The sequence below is a fragment of the Macaca fascicularis genome, chromosome 1, assembly GCF_037993035.2.
Source record: "Macaca fascicularis isolate 582-1 chromosome 1, T2T-MFA8v1.1".
NCBI classification, from domain to species: Eukaryota; Metazoa; Chordata; class Mammalia; order Primates; family Cercopithecidae; genus Macaca; species Macaca fascicularis.
The window spans coordinates 199,952,549-199,972,492 of NC_088375.1; the positions used below are offsets into that span (position 1 = coordinate 199,952,549).

General features: G+C 41.3%; 1 protein-coding gene across 33 annotated transcripts in view; it reads left to right on the top strand.

The window, feature by feature from the left end:
* Window positions 1–7,058: 7,058 nt before the first annotated feature.
* The window catches only part of ZMYM6 (zinc finger MYM-type containing 6), a 46,739-nt gene continuing 33,853 nt past the window's right edge, over window positions 7,059–19,944 (top strand). For 11 of the 33 annotated variants that reach the window (XR_012422844.1, XR_012422836.1, XM_015438645.3 and 8 more), the window contains exons 1-3: window positions 7,059–7,199; window positions 8,301–8,467; window positions 19,392–19,476. Coding sequence is in view for 19 of the 33 variants with exons in the window: in XM_015438645.3 (XP_015294131.3) it covers window positions 8,375–8,467; window positions 19,392–19,476 (178 nt within the window). In the remaining 14 variants the exon portion in view is untranslated. Of the gene's footprint in view, window positions 7,200–7,277; window positions 7,747–8,300; window positions 8,468–19,391; window positions 19,494–19,944 lie in introns of those variants that run through there. The other 22 variants (XR_012422853.1, XM_015438662.3, XM_074012609.1 and 19 more) reach the window with 7 other exon arrangements.

The window sequence follows — 19,944 nt, forward strand, 5'->3', positions numbered from 1 at the left end:
ACTAAAAATACAAAAAATTAGCCGGGCGCGGTGGCGGGCGCCTGTAGTCTCAGCTACTCAGGAGGCTGAGGCGGGAGAATGGCGTGAACCCGGGAGGCGGAGCTTGCAGTGAGCCGAGATCACGCCACTGCACTCCAGCCTGGGAGACACAGCGAGACTCCGTCTCAAAAAAAAAAAAAAAAAAAAAAAAAGATAATATAAAGACATAATGACTCCACTGAATAGTCTTATTCAAAAAGGGGAAGAATAGAAAGCACATTAATAGTTGTCGATTCATAATAATTCTGAAATTTACCTGGGCACCTATTGTCAGGTTCTCCTACTCTGAGGACAGGAATTGTTCTTTGATTGTTTTATTGAATGGCTTTTTTTTTTGAGACTGAGTCTGACTTTGTTGCCCAGGCTGCAGTGCAGTGGCATGATCTTGGCCACTGGGCTCAGGTCATCCTCCCACCTCAGTCTCCTGAGCAGCTAGTACTGTAGACATGTACCACTACACCCAGCTAATTTTTGTATTTTTTTGTAGAGACAGGGTCTCACCATGTTTCCCAGGCTGGTCTCGAACTCCTGGACTGAAGTGATCTGACTACCTCGGCCTCCCAAACTGCTAGGATTACTGGTGAGCCACTGCCCCTGGCAGGAATGGTTTCATAATCCATTTTATTTTCAGAAGTTTTTAATTCTGCCTTTTGCCTTCTGGGATCTTGGCTTCACACCCTGAGAAAGCAATTTCCATAAGAAACGGTCCATATTTGTAGTTCAGTAGCTTTTTCAGTTTCTTTCCACCCATAGAAAGTTGAGGGCCCTGGGATCCTTTTCATTTCAAACTGTCTTTGCCCCTTATAATCTATAGTTTCACTTTTGTCAATACACTTCTCTTTAAAACTTTGTGGGCATTTTATGAATATTACTTGGGTTCACACCATACCCCCAAACCACATCCATACTTCTGAGACAGAAGTCTCTCTACTTTGGATATGTCTCATTGCTATAGTGCAATGCCCTTATGTTTCTCAGAAGCCCTTTTGTCTAGGTGAGATGGTCTACAAGGCACTGCCTAATTCCTTCTGAAGTCTTACAGCTGCACTCTTGATTTGATCTTGACCTTGAGGCCACATTTAACTTGCAATTTCCTAGATTTGATCTTTGCTCTGAAGCCATTTCTTATTTTGCTAAGTCCTTAGTCCTTTACTCACTAAGTCCTTTACATTTTGTCTCGTTTCTGCTTGAAAATTGAATAGTTTCTTCTTTGGCTTATTTCTCTTTTGCACTACAACATCCTATGTGGTTAAAATAAATCAGCGAACACTTTTAACATTCTGCATGGGAGTCTCCTAAGGCAGATCCAGATGGTCATTAAGTATGTCTCCTAGCTTCTAAGTTATCACAGATGACAGTGCTGCCAAACATTTTGCCAATGCATCACACTGGTTGTTCTCTCTCCAGGCTTTAGTAAGTTTCCTCACTGCTCTTCTAACCTCCACTCATAGCCTCCTTGCTGTCTTTCCAGGCTCTACCTCCTTTCTGGTCCCAACATCAATGCCACATGTTTTATGTTTTAGTTATGGCAGTATCCCATTTCTAGATACCAATTCTCTAACAGTTATCTGCAAAGGAGTGTTTTGTTATGTAACAACAGATACTGTCATCATTTAGTAATCTGGAGGAAAGAAGATGGCTTCACTCTTATGTATGGGGCCTTGGTGCTGGCCATGGGGTCACTCTCCATATGTGATTTCTCATCAGTCAGCAGTTATCCCATTTAACTTTGACATGGTGGTAGGAGTGTTCTATGACAGCATAAGCAGAAGCTCTAAGGACGATAGAGGCCTACGCTTAGGAACTCATATGGTATCACTTCTGTAACATTTTGCCAGTCAAAATAATTCACAAGCCCAGTCAAGAAACAACAGGTAGGGAAAAAGACTATGTATTAGTCAGAGTTCTCCAGAAAAACAGAACAAATAGGATACGAATATTTATTATTATGAACAATTGGCTCACATGATATGGAGGCGAAGAAGTCCCACAATCTGCTGTCTGCAAGCTGAAGACCCAGGGAAGCCAGTGGTGTAATTCAGTCTGAGTCTAAAGGTCTGAGAAGCAGGGGAGCTGATGGTATAAATTCTAGTACGAGGGCAGGAGAAGATGAAAGGGGATGTTTCAGCTCAGACAGTGAAGCAGGAAAAAAAAAAAAGAGAGCGAGCGAGAGAGAGGGCAAATTCCTCTTTCCTCCACCTTTTGTTCTATTTTGACCTTCAATGGATTGGATAATGCCTTCCTATATTGGGAGGACATTCTATTTCACTGAGTCTACAGATTCCAGTTGACACATGAAATTAACTATCACAGACTCCCTCTCTCTCTCTCTCTCTCTCTCTTTTTAAATCTGCCATCCGCACACTAAAGACTCCTCTTAATGGGAAAAGTTGTAACAACCTTATGGCCATATTTAACCTCCCACGGGTAACTACAAACATCTTAAAGTAAATATAATATTCAATAATTTTATGTTGAAAGCAACATAACAGGAACAAGATATAGATACCCAATATCACTATTTCCATTTAATACATTACTAGAGGTTTTAGCCACTGCAATAGGCAAGAAAAAGAAATGAAAGTTATATAATTGGAAAGAAATAAAATGGTCATTATTTTCTACATAGCTGGAAACAGAAAGTAAGAAAAATGGCTAGACTATTAGAATTAATTAGTTTAATTAATAATTCAGCAAAGGTGTTAGCTTCAAGACCAACATACAAAATAATTGTATTTCTATATTTACACTGAAAACAATTAGAAAATAAAAATTTACATTAAAAATGACATGAAATATTAAATGCCTAGAATAAATCTAACAAAGATGTGTGCAGTTTCTATATTTAAAAACTGTAAAGCATTAAGAGAAATTACAGACACCAAAATAAATGGAGAAATATATCATTTTTATGGATTGAAAGATTCAACCCCACATAATGCTGTTATTAGTCTCCTACGGCTGCTTTAATAAAGTACCACAAACTGGGTTTTTTTTTTAAAACAACAACAACAACAACAACAACAAAAAACACCCAGAATTTATTATCTCACCATTCTTGGGGCTAGAAGTCTAAAATTAAAGATCGGTAGGGTCATGCTTTCTCAGAAAACTATACGGGAGAATCTTTTCTTGCCTCTCTTAGGTTTTGGTGTTATCAACAATCCTTAGCATTCCTTGGCTTGCAACTGCAGTACTTCAATCTCTGCTTCCATCATTGCATGGGGTTCTCCTTGCGTGTGTATGCCTCCATATCTTCTCCTCTCTTAAGGACACCAGTCATAATGGATGAAGTGCGCACCTTCCTTCAGTATGGCCTCATCTTAACTAATTACATCTGCAACAATCCTATATGACTAAATAAGGTCCCATTTTAAGGGTTAGAACTCCAACGCATCTTTTTAGGTGACACAATTCAACACAATGAATAACAAATACCAATTCTCCAAAACAGGCATACCACTTCAGTGTAATAGTAAACAAAATCCCCATAGATTCTAAAATTTATAAGGAAAGTTTTGTCACAACTGGCAAGCTGATTCCAAAATTTACATGAAGATGCAAAGGACCAAGGAAAGTAAAGATAATCTTGAAGGACATAATAGGAGAGAGGACTTTTTCTATCACATACTAAGATTTACTATAAAGCTATTACAGAAATTAAGACAGTATGGTATTTCCACAAGGAGAAACAAAAGGAACAGCCTTCATAGTCCTGAAACAAACCCATATATATATATATATATATATACACACACACACACACACACAGACAACTGATACATGACAAAGGTGTCAATGCAGAACAGTGGGGAAAAGGACAGTCTTTTTAAAAAAATAGTGCTTAATCCATGTAAAATTCACATGGAAAGGTTGAAATCTGACTTACCTTACACTATACACATAACCCAACCTCAGCTGGATTATAAAACTAAATGTGAAAGACTAATAACATTTCTAGAAATTTTCTTCATTTGGTAGGAAAATATTTCTTAAAGAGTATACAATAAGCACTAAGCACAAAGGGTTTTTTGTTTGGTTTTTGGATGCAGTCTTGCTCTGTTGCCCAGGCTGGAGTGCAGTGGCACAACCTTGGTTTACTGCAACCTTTGCTTCCCGGTTCAAGTGATTCTCCCGCCTCAGCCTCCTGAGCAGCTGGGACTATAGGTGCACACTACCATACGCGGCTAATTTTCTTTTTTTTTCCTGTGGCAGAGTCTTGCTCTGCCACCCAGGCTGCAGTGCAGCTGTGCGATCTTGGCTCACTGCAAGCCCTGCCTCCAGGGTTCAAGTGATTCTCCTGCCTCAGCCTCCCTAGTAGCTGGGATTACAAGTGCCCACCATGCCCAGCTAATTTTTGTATTTTTAGTAGAGACAGGGTTTCACCATGCTGGCCAGGCTGGTCTCAAACTCCTGGCCTCAAGAATTCCACCTGCCTCAGCCTCACAAAGTGCTGCTATTATAGGTATGAGCCACCGCACTAGGCCACAAAGGTCTTTTAAGTTCATCAAAAGACACCAATGAGTGAAAAGGCAAGCTACTGAGTGGGAGAAGATATTTGCAATATATGCAGTAGTCCTCCCTTATCCATGGGGATATGTTCCAAGATGTTCCACAGATGCCTGAAACCTCCAGTAGTATTGAACCCTATATATGCAATGCTTTTTCCTATACATACATATCTATGATAAAGTTCAATTTATAAATTAGGCACAGAAAGAGACTAACAACTAACAATAGAACAATTATAATATACTTTAATAAAAGTTGTTTAAAACTTAAGAATTATTTGTTACTGGAATTTTCCATTTAATATTTTCAGACCGTGGTTGATTATAGGTAACCAAGACTTCAGAAAGCAAAACCATGGATGAGGGGCGCTATTGTATATTCAAAAAAGACTTATCTTAGTGTATTCCTGATTGCCAAAAGAAAATGCCACAGACTGTGTAATTTATAAATGGTAGAAATTTATTTCTCACAGTTCTGGAGGTTGGCAAGTCCAAGATCAAGGCACTGGCAGATTTGTTGTCTTGGAATTACTCTCCAATTCCAAGATGAAACTTTGTTGTTGTCCTCTTGCTGGGAGGAACATTGTTATCATACAGTGAGGGGTTAAAAGGGCAAAAGGAATGAACCTTTGTGAAAGGCATGAATACCCTCTTTTGTAAGGGCATGAATCCCATTCACGAGGATGGAGTCCTCATAGCCTAACCCCTCCCAAAGGCTCCACTTCTTATACCATTGCCTTAATGTTTAAGTTCCAATATATGAATTTTGAAGGGACACATATATTCAAATCATAGCAGGACTGATACCTAGAATATATGCCCATAAGAAAATGTCAATGCAATACAAAAATGAGCAAGAGACTTGAACAGGCACTTATGGGAGATATCCAGATACCCAAAAAACATGAAAATGGGCTCAGCCTCATTAATAATCCGGGAAAATGCAAATTAAAACCACAATGAGATACCACTATACCCCCTTCAGAATGATTATAATTAAAAAGATGTGCAGTAGTAATTATTGGCAAGGATGTTGGGAAACTGAAACTCTCATACATGGCTGAAGGGAGTATAAACTGAAACCACCATTTTCTAAAATTGCCTGAGATTATCTACCTAAATTTTACATATACATAACAAGCAATTTCACTTTTAGGTATAAACCCAACAGAAATGTGTGGATATGTATCACTGTTAAATAAAAATTGTAGGCCATTGTTTTGGGCTAAGTTCCTGCACTAGGTCTCAATGAATCAGACTAAAAATCAAAATGGAGTCACTCACACTGAGGTTCCATGTCATCAAATGGAAACTACCTTGTTATCTGAAGTTCTGAAAAGTCAGGAAAAAGAGTCTAATTTCCCCTGAGTGCCAGTTTCAATTAGCATAACAATGAAATTCCTTCTGCTTTAATCCTTACCAAAAAAAGGTAAACTGAAGTTACCTGATGTTAACCAATCAGTTATTTCTCTATTGTTTTGTTTCTCGGTTCTGCTTTACAAGGAAAATAACTTATTTATTTATTTTTTGGAAAGTTACTTTGAAATGGACCAATCTGTTTTCTATTCTTATTTCTGCTTTCTCCAGCCCTTCTCTGTCTATAAAACCTAACTCTTCTGCTCAGCTCATTGGAACACTTGTTCTATTTTCTGGAATGAAGTGTTTCCAGATTCTAGAATCACAAATGAAGCTAATTGAGATCTTTAAATTAAATTTGTTGTAATTTTGTCTTTTAACACCACCAATGACAAGAATGTTCACAGAAGCATTACTCCTAATAGCCACAAATTGGAAACAACTCAAATGTCCATCAATAGACGATTAAAATTGTACCATATTCACAAAACAGAATACTATACAGCAATTAAAATGAATGAACAGTCACAAATCACAGATGTACCTGTGAAACAATGAATAAAAAAACCCAAATCTCAATTTTGAGCAAGTTAACTAATCTTTTCATTTCTATCTCGAGATTAAAAAATTATACCTCCTAGGGTTAAATGGTGAGGATTAAGTGGGATGGTGCATGTGAAGTGCTCAGCAAGCCAAGCATTTTTTAATATCATGCTCTCTCAGTAGGCCAACTTTCAGGAAATGGGCACTAAAGAATGCTACAGATTAGCTGGATGTGGTGGCACGTCCCTGTAAGCCCAGCTACTCGGGAGGCTGAGGCAGGAGAATCACTTGAATCCAGGAGGCGGAGGTTGTAGTGAGCCGAGATTGCGCCACTGCACCTGCACCCCAGCCTGGGCAACAGAGTGAGACTCTGTCTCCAAAACAAACAAACAAACAAACAAAAATGCTATAGAGCACTTATAGTGCCTTCTAACGCCACTGATAATTCTTCCTCAAACCCCTTCCCCCTTCCTCCACCTTTTCACCATTGAGCCTCGGTCTCTTTAAGAAGTGAACCATAACTGAGGAAAGAGGAATGCTGGGAAGTTCTCCTCAGCTCAGGTCCGGAGCCTGACGGGAAAAGAGGGCGGAGACTAGGCCTGCGCACGCGTGGTTGGCCGGCTGCTGCGTTGTGATGGATCAGGCGGAATTCCAGAAGAGAAACTAATCCTTGTCTAGGCGCAGAGGGCTTGGTTCATATTCGCAAATTCCCCGTCCGGTGCTCTTCCGGTAGCAGGGAGGCGACAGAAGGTGGGTGCGGCCGCAGTGGTAGTGGGCGGGACGGCAGGGCGGAGGCCACGCCACGTGACGAGGCGTTGCGGCGGGGGCGGTGCCAGGTGGGCTACGCTGCTGGGGCGGCTGCGGATTTCGCCTTAGGGACGCGTTGACACTCACGGGCTGGTCCGCTGCTCTCAGTCGGAGACCACGTTGCCTCGTTAGTCCTCAAAGATGGGCGTGGGAATTCTTGGTGGGAAGGAGAATTTCGGAACGCGTGCTGTTCTCAGAGGAGGGATGAGCGCCCATAGATGTTTGTGGCGAGTGCGCAAAAGTTCTCATCTCTTCTTTGGAACAGTCTTTTCAACCAGTTGTGCGTTTCCATCCCTGACTATTCGGATAAAGACAACTTTGAAGAGCTTTTTGTTTTAGGTTTAATTCGTCCCGTTTAGTTCTTTGACTTTTAGGGGAAGGGAATTTACTGAATGGCCAACTGAGTTTCTTTTCTACAGGAAGGCGATTGTGAAGCGGGTCTCAGAGGGGCTTGATGTCCCCCACCCCTCACACGGAGACCTTGAAAGAGGCAGGTGACTCACTTTCAGTAAGGGCGTGCATGTTGTTCGCCTGCGATGGATGGCATCTTGAGCTCACCTCTAGCGTTAGGCCAAGAAATGGGGCCCTTAGGGAGGCTTCCAGTGAAGGTTGAGTTACAGGTCAGGGCTGGGAGGTTGTTGTGCCCCTCTTTGAGAAATAAAAGGCGACGTGGGCCTCTAAGTACTGACTCTCATGGGGTCAGAAACTATTTCTTAAGTCCATTCTTCTCAGAGTTTGGTAACTTCCTCCCACATCTTGGTCTGCTGGTCTAATTCCCTTCAATAAACTTCAACGTAGGAAAGACCAGAGTGTGTGTCTTTAAAGATACTAGAGAAGTGGGAGCTGTTGCTGGAAAGCTGTTTTCTTATGTAGCTACTGAAGGAACAGAAAGCAGGAAGAAAGAAAAAAGTTAGTTGTGGCCCCAGAAGAGTTGTTTTTCAAATGCTGAGCCGTGAAGCCTCATGCACTCAACACAAAGCTTTTCTTTCATATAGATAAGCCTGAAGAAAAAAAAAAAATAATAAACCTGAGTATGTATTTTAGGTGTCCAGCTATCCATTACCAAGAAGAAATCTATTCGTTTGAGCCTGAAGAACTCTTTGAGGTAAAAAATTAGAATGAAAGAACCTTTGGATGGTGAATGTGGCAAAGCAGTGGTACCACAGCAGGAGCTTCTGGACAAAATTAAAGAAGAACCAGACAATGCTCAAGTAAGCATTTCATCTTGATTTAAACATTTTAAAAAATTCCTTCTTTTCCGTCTGGTCAACTGAAAAATTTTAGTTAGGCAGTTTCTGGTTTGTAAGTTTAAAATAACCCAAACTGAGACAGGCTCTCGCTGTCGCTCAGAGTATTTATAGTGCAGTGGTGCGATCTCCTTGGCTCACTGCAGCCTCCACCTCCCAGGCTCAAGTGATCTTCCAACCTCAGCCTCCTGTGTAGCTGAGACCACAGGGCACACACCAACACGCTCAGCTATTTTTTTGTATTTTTGGTAGAAATGGGGTTTGGCCACGTTTCCCAGGCTGATCTCAAACTCCTGAGCTCAAGCAATCCACCCGCCTTGGCCTCCCAAAGTTCTGGGATTACAGGCATGAGCCATCATGCCTGGCTGGTTTTTTGCTCTTTGAATGAAAGCTATAACTACGTGGTTTTGTTTGTGTGGAAGGAAAGTAGTATATTTACCATTTTTCCATACTTGTCATTAAAAAAAATTCTCTTGTATCTGGTAGTACTTTTCTTTATTCTGTTAAGAATTTGTGGTCTGTGCTAGTCTCTGGGTATCCAGGACTGAGCAAAGTCAGCTTAGTCCCTCCCTTGTAGAGCTTATATGTTAGTAGAGGAGGCAGAGATTACAAAAGTATTGGTCAAATAATATATATAATTACAAACTATGACAAGTACTCTGAAAGAAAAGCCTAAAGTGGGGATCTGACCTAGTTTTGGTTGTGGTCTGAGGCCTGGGAATGGCTAGGAAAGGCCTCTCTAATGAAAGGATGTGTAAGCTGAATTATGAAGAATGAATTGATTAGGCAAAGGGCATGGAAAAGAGTATTACAGACAGAGGAAATTGTGAATAGGAAAGCCCTGAGTTGGGAAGATGCATGGTTCTTTTTAAGACCTGTGGGAACAGTGAGCCTGGAACAGAAAAAGTATGAAAATGGTGATGAAGATAATGAAACAACAACAATAAAAATAGATGGCGTTAGTATATCAGTATGTAGTATATATTATATCATAATCATATGTGACATTATTAACTTAATGCTTATATATGCTTAAGAGTGTGTCAGGCACCATTTTTACCACCATATTATTATCTCCATTTTACAGATGAGGAGACCAAAGCTCAAAAAAGCCAAATAGTTTACCACGGATCACAGTTAGTAGTAAATGACAAAGACTGAATTCAAATCCAGGTGGTCAGACTCCAGAACCTGTGCTATTCTGCTTCTCTATGATACGGCTGTATATATAGTTTGAGGCTGGATTATGCAGGACCTAGTGGACCTTGTTATAAATTTTGGTTTTTATCCTAAGAGCAGTTCATAGCCATTATACGTTTTTTTTTTTGTTTGTTTTTTGTTTGTTTTTTTTTGAGATGGAGTTTTGCTGCAATGTTGTGTTCTTGGTGGCTCACTGCAACCTCCACATCCCAGGTTCAAATGATTCTCCTGCCTCAGCCTCCCCAGTAGCAGGGATTACAGGTGCCTGCCACCACGCCTGGCTAATTTTTTTTTTTTAGGTGGAGATGAGGTTTCACCATGTTGGCCAGGCTGGTTTCAAACTCCTGACCTCAGGTGGTCCGCCCACCTCAGCCTCCCAAAATGCTAGGATTACAGGCATGAACCACCACACCTGGCCAATTGTAGGGTTTTAAGTGAAAAAGTAAGATGAAACAGATCTGTGTTTGGAAAGATCATTCTGGCTACCCCATAGGGACCCAGAATGGAGAGCACAGAAATCAATGTGGGGGTCAGGCGCGGTGGCTCATGCCTGTAATCCCAGCACTTTGGGAAGCCGAGGCGGGTGGATCATGAGGTCAGGAGATTGAGACCATCCTGGCTAACACGGTGAAACTCTGTCTCTATGAAAAATACAAAAAATTATCCAGGTGTGGTGCCGGGCGCCTGTAGTCCCAGGTACTTGGGAGGCTGAGGCAGGAGAATGGCGTGAACCTGGGAGGTGGAGCTTGCAGTGAGCTGAGATTGTGCCACTGCACTCTAGCCTGGGCGACAGAGCGAGACTCTGTTTCAAAAAAAAAAAAAAAAAAAATCCTTGTGGAGAGATGAGTTAGTTGTTTTGGCAAGGAATTTTTTTTCTGGGACAGTTCTTTTGCTTTACACTCTATAGTTACTGACTTTGTTGTATAAGCGAAGCAATTATATTTTAAAATAATAAAAAATAATTTTATTTTTCACACCATCTCACAGGCAGTATCATTTCTTTTTTTGTTTTCGAGATAGAGTCTTGCTCTGTCACACTCAGGCTGGAGTGCAGTGGCACGATCTCGGCTCACTGCAACCTCCACCTCCCAGGTTCAAGTGATTCTCCTGCCTCAGCCTCCTGCGTAGCTGGAATTACAGGTGTGTGCCACCACGCCTGGCTAACTTTTTATATTTTTGGTAGATATTGGGTTTCGACATGTTGGCCAGATTGGTTTTGAACTCCAGACCTCAAGTGCTCTGCCCACCTCGGCTTCCCAAAGTGCTGGGATTATAGTTGTGAGCCACCGTGCCCAGCCACAGGCAGTATCATAAGAAGACAGGGATGTCAGGTAGATTTTGTTTCACTCATGAACTCTATGCCTTCCTAGAGTGCTGGGCTAAGAAGAGTTCTGAGGTAGTGTCTGTAAGATGTGGAGTGGGGGATGGTGGCATCAATGCCACTTGTTTTCCCTCCAGATGGTAAATTCTTACTCTTTCTCTGCCTAAACTAACCGTTTCTTTGCCAGGTTTTGTGTATTTTAGCTTTTAAATATTTTTTATATCTGATCCTTGATATTCTTCTATATTTCATTATTTCTCTCTCTCTTTTTTGTGTTTCCTTTTTTTGAGACAGGGTCTCACTTTGTTGCCCATACTGGAGCGCAGTGGCGTGAGTATGGCCACTGCACTGTAAGTGAGATCCTCCCACCTCAGCCTCCCAGGTAGCTGACCGCAAACATGCTCCACCACACCCAACTAGTTTTTGTAGAGATGGGGTCTCCTTATGTTGCCCAGACTGGTCCTGAACTCCTGACCTCAAGCAATCCTCCTGCCTTGGCCTCCCAAAGTGCTGGGATTACAGGCATGAGCCATCACACCTGAACTATTTCATTATTTTTCATTTGGACTTTTATGATAGTTTCCTAGCTATTCTCCTTCCTTCAGTCACATATCCCATCAAAACACTGTATGGTGATGCCATTGTACTGTACAGATGGAGTGATATTTCTCCCTTTAAAGACCCTGTTTCCTTCTGTGTGATGAAGCAAAGATCTTTCAGTGTGACATCCAAACCATCCATGTTTAGGCCTTTGTTTCCCTCTCCAGTGTCATCATTCATTGTTCCCACCTTTTCTAATCTATGCTCCTGCCAACTATTTGCAGTTCACTCAAAACTATCTTCTAAAACTAGGTTGCATTTTATTTCCTTGCCTTTGCACATGCCATTTCTTGTGCCGGTGGAAGAAGAAATAAGCTAGGTAGGCTGGCAAAATTTTGTCTCAAAAAAGTTTGTTTGTCGAGGCTGAGGCAGGAGAATGGCGTAAACCCGGGAGGCGGAGCTTGCAGTGAGCTGAGATCCGGCCACTGCACTCTAGCCTGGGCGACAGAGCGAGACTCCGTCTCAAAAAAAAAAAAAAAAGTTTGTTTGTCATTCACAATAGAATGAGCTGTTCTCTCTCTCTCTCTTTTTTTTTTTTTTTTTTTTTGAGATGGAGTCTTGCTCTGTCGCCCAGGCCGGAGTGCAGTGGCCGGATCTCAGCTCACTGCAAGCTCCGCCTCCCGGGTTCACGCCATTCTCCTGCCTCAGCCTCCCGAGTAGCTGGGACCACAGGCGCCGCCACCTCGCCTGGCTAATTTTTTGTGTTTTTAGTAGAGACGGGGTTTCGCCGTGTTAGCCAGGATGGTCTCGATCTCCTGACCTTGTGATCCGCCCGTCTCGGCCTCCCAAAGTGCTGGGATTACAGGCTTGAGCCACCGCGCCCGGCCTCTCTCTCTTTTTTTAATTGTATAGTGCAGCCACTTTTATTATGGTATCTACAGATCAATGAATTTTGTCTTCATACTGATTATACTAATCTTGCCATCTCCTCCTCATCCTTCATTGACACACTAGACTGCAGTCTCTCTGAAGTCAGAAATTGGTCTTGTTGACCTGAATCTCCATTTCCTAGCACAGGGATTGGCACAAAGTACATGTTCAATAATTGGAATAAAAGAGCCTCTGTTTCACATATAAGGAAACTGAGCCTGAAGGAATAAGTGATTTCACCAGTGTCTCATGGTAAAACTGGGATACAAACCAGTTTGTTGTTACTCCAGATGCAATATTTCTTTCATTATACCTAGCCTATACACTTTACAAATAAAGTGCTTTAAGTTAATTAAATGTTCTTTCTGAATATAAAAATTGTGATAATGGAAATCTCCCTAGCAGCTTAGATTGTAAATTTAAGAGGATAGGAACTGCTCAGTTGTCTTTGGTTTATAGTATTGCTTTCAGTTGAATAGGCTATATTTTTTTGTGATTGAGGGTATAGACTATGACAAGCCAGTTGACAAGCCAGTTGACACAATTGACAATACACAAATTGTGTATTGTTTTCCATGTTGCATTGATGAATCTCCTTTGAATATTAGAAAATAAGAGACAAATAAAAAATGTTTTTTATTTTCTGATTTTCTTTTTTCTTTTTTTTTTTTTTTTTGAGACGGAGTCTTGCTCTGTAGCCCAGGCCGGAGTGCAGTGGCCAGATCTCAGCTTACTGCAAGCTCCGCCTCCCGGGTTTACGCCATTCACCTGCCTCAGCCTCCTGAGTAGCTGGGACTACAGGCGCCTGCCACCTCGCCCGGCTAGTTTTTTGTGTTTTTTAGTAGAGACGGGGTTTCACCGTGTTAGCCAGGATGGTCTTGATCTCCTGACCTCGTGATCCGCCCGTCTCGGCCTCCCAAAGTGCTGGGATTACAGGCTGGAGCCACCGCGCCCGGCCTATTTTCTGATTTTCTAAGAGTTTGTTCTGGATATTAAAATTATAGTTGAAGGCCAGGCGTGGTGACTTGTGCCTATAACCCTAGCACTTTAGAGGGCTGAGGTGGGTGGATCAATTGAGGTCAGGAATTCAAGACCAGCCTGGCCAACCTGGTGAAACCCTGTCTCTACTAAAAATACAACAACTAGCTGGGCGTGGTAGTGGGCACCTGTAATCCCAGCTACTTGGGAGGCTGAGGCATGAGAATCACTTGAACCTGGGGGGCGGAAGTTGCAGTGAACTGAGATTGCGCCATTGCACTCCAATCTGGACCACAAAGGGAGACTCCATCTAAAAAAAAAGTTACAGTTTAGCCCTCATATTCATATATGTTGAGCATTCATATTCATTCAGTGAGTTTTTATTCCTGCCTACTATAATCCATAATACTTGAACATTGTTGTGAGCAGTTTACATACCTTAATCCATTTAATGCTCACAACCCTGAGTTAAGTACTGTTTTTCTTCCCACTTTACCTGTGAGGAAGCTGAGTCCTAGATAGTAACCTGTTAAAAGTCACATAATTAATAAATGGTTGAGTCAGGATTTGGACCCCAGCAGTCTGATTCAAGAGCCCAAACGCTTAACCAGGATGGTAAACTGTATTAGTTACTTTGTTTTCAGAAAGACTACAGAGATGAAAAGATAGGACTTCTGCTCTTGAGGTAATTGATAGTGTAATGGAGAGAAAAGTTATGGGAATGGGAGAAGTAATATTTATTTGTTGAGTGACTGTGCCTTGTGAGAAGCTGTGCTAAGCATATCTTACGCATTCTCATTTAAACCTAATTGTCTTCAAACTTGTATGCTTTCTGTTGCTTTGTGCCACCCTTTTTTTTTTTTTTTTTTTTTTTTTTTTGATGGAGTCTTGCTTTGTAGCCCAGGCTGAAGTGCAGTGGTGCGATCTCGGGTCACTGTAACCTCCACCTCCTGGGCTCATGCAGTTCTCCTGCCTCAGCCTGCCAAGTAGCTGGGATTACAGGCGCCCACCACCACACCTGGCTAATTTTTGTATTTTTAATAGAGACGGGGTTTCACCATGTTGGCCGGCTGGTCTTGAACTCTGCCTGCCTCAACCTCCCAAAGTGCTGGGATTACCGGTGTGAGCCACTGCGCCTGGCCTGTGCCGCCTTTTGTACAAATTCAAAATCAAGGCCAGGCATGGTGGCTCATACCTGTAATCCCAGCACTTTGGGAGGCCGAGGTGGGTGGCTCACTTGAGGTCAGGAGTTCAAGACCAGCCTGGCCAACATGGTGAAACCCCATCTCTACTAAAAATACAAAAAAATTAGCCAGTCCTGGTGGTACGTGCCTGTGAGCTCAGCTACTTGGGAGGCTGAGGCAGGAGAATCACTTGAACCCAGGAGGTGGAGGCTGCAGTGAACAGAGATTGCTCTACTGCACTCCAACCTGGGCAACAGAGAAAGATTCCATCTAAAAAAAAAAAAATACAAAATCACAGTCTTATGTAATTGCTTTAAAATTGTGTGAGGTGCATTGGGAGCATAGGGGAAGGAGCCCTAAATCTATTTGAGAGGGAGAGTAAGGCTTCACAGAGCAGGTAGCAATTGAATCATAACAACTGACTAAAAGTTTCAGACAGAGAAAATATAGCAGAGAAAATAGCCAAGTCATGGAGGGGTGAGATAATGTGGTGTGTTTAATAGTTGAGTATTGATAATAAAGTGGGAAAAGAGAATAGATTTAAAAATGGTTAGGTAGGATTGATCAAATTTAGAGATTGTTTATGAGGTGTGAAGGTCAAAGAGGAGTCCAAGGATACTTACAGGTTTTGGGGTTTATGGTGATACCATTTACTGAGGGGTTAGAACAGGATTTTGGAGGAAGTACTAAGTGCAGTTTGGGGTCTGTTGTGTTTAAAGGGCTTGTGGGATATTCAAGTGGTAAATTGCACAAGGAGGCATTTGCACATAAAAATCTGGGATTTGGAGATTGAAAAGTTATCTACTTGGAGATGTAGGGCTTCCAGATAAAATACAGGATGCCAGGTTAAATTTTACTGTCAAATAAACAATGGTAATTTTTATTATAAGAGTATTGCATGCAATACTTGGAACACACTTATTCTAAAATAGCATTATTTCAGCTATAGCTAAAAAGAAGGTTTCCTTTTCCTGTAAGATAGTAGGACAGTTTGCTGAGCGGTTTGTAGGTAAGGTGGAGGGGGTTGAGGGATTTTGAGGGAGTTCTTACTTACTTCTTTTTACCTGGTGAAATTGAAACATCAATGAGCAGGAAAGATGTAGAGTTTGGACCTGTGAGCTATGAAGGTTTAGAAAAGTTACTTTCTGAGGTAAAAGAAACCAGTCAGGGAAATATAACAGAAATATCAGAAAAATTTTAGAAATTGAGTTGATAAGGCAAAGTAATTTTTATTGAATCTGGCCAGGCATTATGGCTCACGCCTGTAATCCTAGCACTTTGGGAGGCCAAGGCGGGCGGATCACGAGGTCAGGAGATAAAGACCATCCTGGCTAACATGGTGAAACCCCGTCTCTACTAAAAATACAAAAAAATTAGCCAGGTGTGGTGGCGTGCGCCTGTAGTCCCAGCTACTCAGGAGGCTGAGGCAGGAGAATGGCGTGAACCTGGGAGGCAGAGCTTGTAGTGAGCCGAGACTGCACCACTGCACTCCAGCCTGGGTGACAGAGTGAGACTCCGTCTCAAAAAAAATATATATATATATATTTTTTGTTGAATCTTAAACACTTGTTTTGGTAATTTGAAGAGGTATATAATACTTTTAACATCCTCTTCATTTTGCAAGTGTCAGTAAATATTGTTATTTAAGTATAATGTTTAAGAACATGCACTTTGGATTGAATAGACTTACATTCCTTCATTTAGCAAGTATTTATTAAATGCCACAGTTATTAAAATAATAAGTATGAGAACTAGCACTTTGGCTGGGTGCAGTGGCTCACGCCTGTACTCCCAGCACTCTGGGAGGCCAAGGCAGGCAGATCACCTGAGGTCAGGAGTTCGAGACCAGCCTGACCAACATGGAGAAACCCTGTCTCTACTAAAACTACAAAATTAGCCGGGCGTGGTGGCGCATGCCTGTAATCCCAGCTACTCGGGAGGCTGAGGGAGGAGAATCACTTGAACCCTGGAGGCGGAGGTTGTGGTGAGCCGAGATCACGCCATTGCACTCCAGCCTGGGCAAGAAGAGCAAAACTCCATCTCAAAAGAAGAAAAAAAAGAACTAGCATTTTGTGTTCGTATCATGCTTACTTTTGACTTTGACTAACTAAGATGCCATGCTGTGTACTTTATTTATATTAAGTCATTTGCCCCCTCCCTCCCCATTGGCCCTATGGGTAGGTAATATTATCTTTATTTTACAGATAAATTGAAACTAAGAAAGATTAAATAGCTTGTTTAGGAGCCAAGATCATATGTTTCTGTCTGCTGTTAGAACCCATAGTCATTACTGTTATGTTGACTGTGTTGGGCGGTTGGGTATACAGGGTTGAAAAAAACAGATATTGTCCATAATGGATGTGATCTTTTCAGTCTAATGTGTGTGTAGGGGGAAGGATGAATGTTAGGCATTATTCAAATTATCCAAATAAGTAATGAAATGATTTAGTGCTGTGAGAGAAAGGAGATGGGAGAGATTACTACAACGGGGGAACTTTATTTCAATTGGGCCAGAGTTTGAATTCATTGTAGTAATTACTTTATATTTTCACATGTATGACGGTGCTATGTTGGGTTTTAGAACAGAGAGACTGGCTGGGTGCGGTGGCTCATGCCTGTAGTCCCAACACTTTGGGAGGTGGAGGTGGGCGGGTCACCTGAGGTCAGGAGTTCAAGACCAGCCTGACCAACATGGTGAAACTCTGTCTCTACTAAAAATACAAAAATTAGTTGGGCATAGTGGTGGATGCCTGTAATACCAGCTACTCGGGAGGCTGAGGATTGCTTGATCCCGGGAGGCAGAGGTTGCAGTGAGCTGAGATGGCGCCATTGCACTCCAGCCTGGGCAACAGAGCGAGACTCCATCTCAGAAAGAAGAAGAAGAAGAAGAAGAAAGAAAAAAAAAAAGAACAGAGAGACTGAGTTTGATTCCCATCTGTGCACGTAGTCTCTTTGTGACCTTGGGCAAGTTGCTGAACATCTCTTAGCTTCACTTTCCTCATCTATAAAGAAGGGATATCTTATAGAGAGCACCTCTTTGGGTGCTCAATACATATCATGGGAAGTGTTGAATTAATGCAGTGGTTCCTAGTTTTTGGCATTTAATAGTCTGAAGAAATTTCTAAAGTAACTTTGGAACTAACATAGCTACTCATTCATTTTGCTACATGTGGGGAGATTAAAAATACAACTGCCATTTATTACCATCAGTGATTCAGAAAAGTAAGACTTTTTAAAAAAACTTTCTGTTTTGAAATATGTAAGGGTATTTTAACATTAAAAAAAGGATGGTTATAATTTCAGAATAAAGAACCATTCAAAATAGGCATTTACATTTTTAAAATGTTTCATGATTACATTTTGTTTTAAAACGTTTTAAAGAATGTAGTAAGAATAAATAGGATTCTGTCTGTGATGATTTTATGTATAATGAGCAGATTGCATTGACACTCTTGTATCTTTTCTGTCATTAACAGAAAAGACAGCTTGTAAGTCTAAAATGATTGAAATCCAAACTCTAAATGATTCAGATTTAATTTTTCTTTTTTTTTTTTTTTTGAGGCAGAGGCTCTCTCTGTTGCCCAGGCTGGAGTGCAGTGGCACAATCTCAGCTTACTGCAGCCTCTCCTCCCGGGTTCAAGCAATCCACTGCACTCCAGCCTGGGCAACAGAGAAAGATTCCATCTAAAAAAAAAAAAGTGATTCTCCTGCCTCAGCCTTCCTGGTAGCTGGGACTATAGGTGTGAGCCAGCACGCTCAGCCACATTTAATTTCATTGATTGCTCCTTTTTGCCGGGTGCGGTGGCTCACACCTGTAATCCCAGCACTTTGGCAGGCCAAGGTGGGCAGATCACCTGAGGTCAGGAGTTTGAGACCAGCCTGGCTAACATAGCAAAACCCCGTCTCTATTGGAAAAAACACAAAAATTCGCCGGGTGTGGTAGCGCAAGCCTGTAGTCCCAGCTACTTGGGTGGCTGAGGCAGGAGAGTCGCTTGAACCCAGGTGGTGGAGGTTACAGTAAGCCAAGATCGCGCCATTGCATTCCTGGGTGACAGAAGAGACTCCATCTCAAAAAAAAAAAAAAAAAAATTATTTATTGCTGCCTTTTAAACACACTATTTAAAAAATAGATAGTGCTCAGCATTTGGAATAATTATGTATTACTCCCATATATCAAAATTACATTTGAAAAGTAGATAAAAGTATTTTAAAAGATTCTCTAATTCTGAAAGATTGTCTTCGTAAAGATTAAATCTAGTCTAATAACTTGTAAATTTTGACTTTTGAGGTGTTTGTGAAGGTATTTATGATTAGACTGTTTAAGAGATTAATAGGGCCGGGTGTGGTGACTCATGCCTGTAGTTCCAGAACTTTGGGAGGCTGAGGTGTGTGGATCACGAGGTCAGGAGTTTGAGACCAGCCTGGCCAATATGGTGAAACCCTATCTCTACTAAAAATACAAAAAATAGCTGGGTATGGTGGCGCATACCTGTAGTCCCAGCTACTTGGGCAGCTGAGGCAGAAGAATCACTTGAATCTGGGAGGCAGAGGTTGCAGTGAGCCAAGATTGTGCCACTGCACACCAGCCTGGGTGACAGAGCAAGACTCCATCTCAAAAAAAAAAAAAAAAAAAAAGATGAATAGGATAGAATAATTTTTTTTTTTGCTTGAATTTCTAGTTTACTTACATACACTGTATTCATTGCTCTTTTTTCTTTTCTTTTCTTTTTTAAAGGAGTATGGAAGTGCCCAACAGCCAAAAATTCAAGAAAGTGAATTGAAAATTAGTGGTGTGTTTTCAGTTAATGAGAGACCTCTTGGTAAGAAATGGAACTGTGTAAGTTAATTACAATTAGTATTTGCTTATTCTGACTTGTAAAATTGAGAGAAAGCATCTTTTCATGTATGTCTTTCTCTTTCTTTAGAGCTGTGGTTTTTCAAACTGTGAGTAGCTGGTTTTCAGCAGTGTTTTAAAAAATAAAATGGAATAAGATTATATCAGAATATGATATGTATAGTAAGGAAACATATTGTTTCATAAAATTTCTGTTTCAGTGATTGAAGTGAACACACATCCCCACATTTACAAACATATGTATATGAGAACTGGGTTATAATATTAAATGTATTTCCTACTTTGAGTCATGGTAAAAAAAAAATTGAAACCTCAGTTTTGGAGTGCTTATTGCCTCATTGATACTTATTGCCTCATTGATACTGGATTTCAAGATAGGGAATTTGTCCTAAAAAAGAGAGACTGGGCCGGGTGTGGTGGCTAACACCTGTAA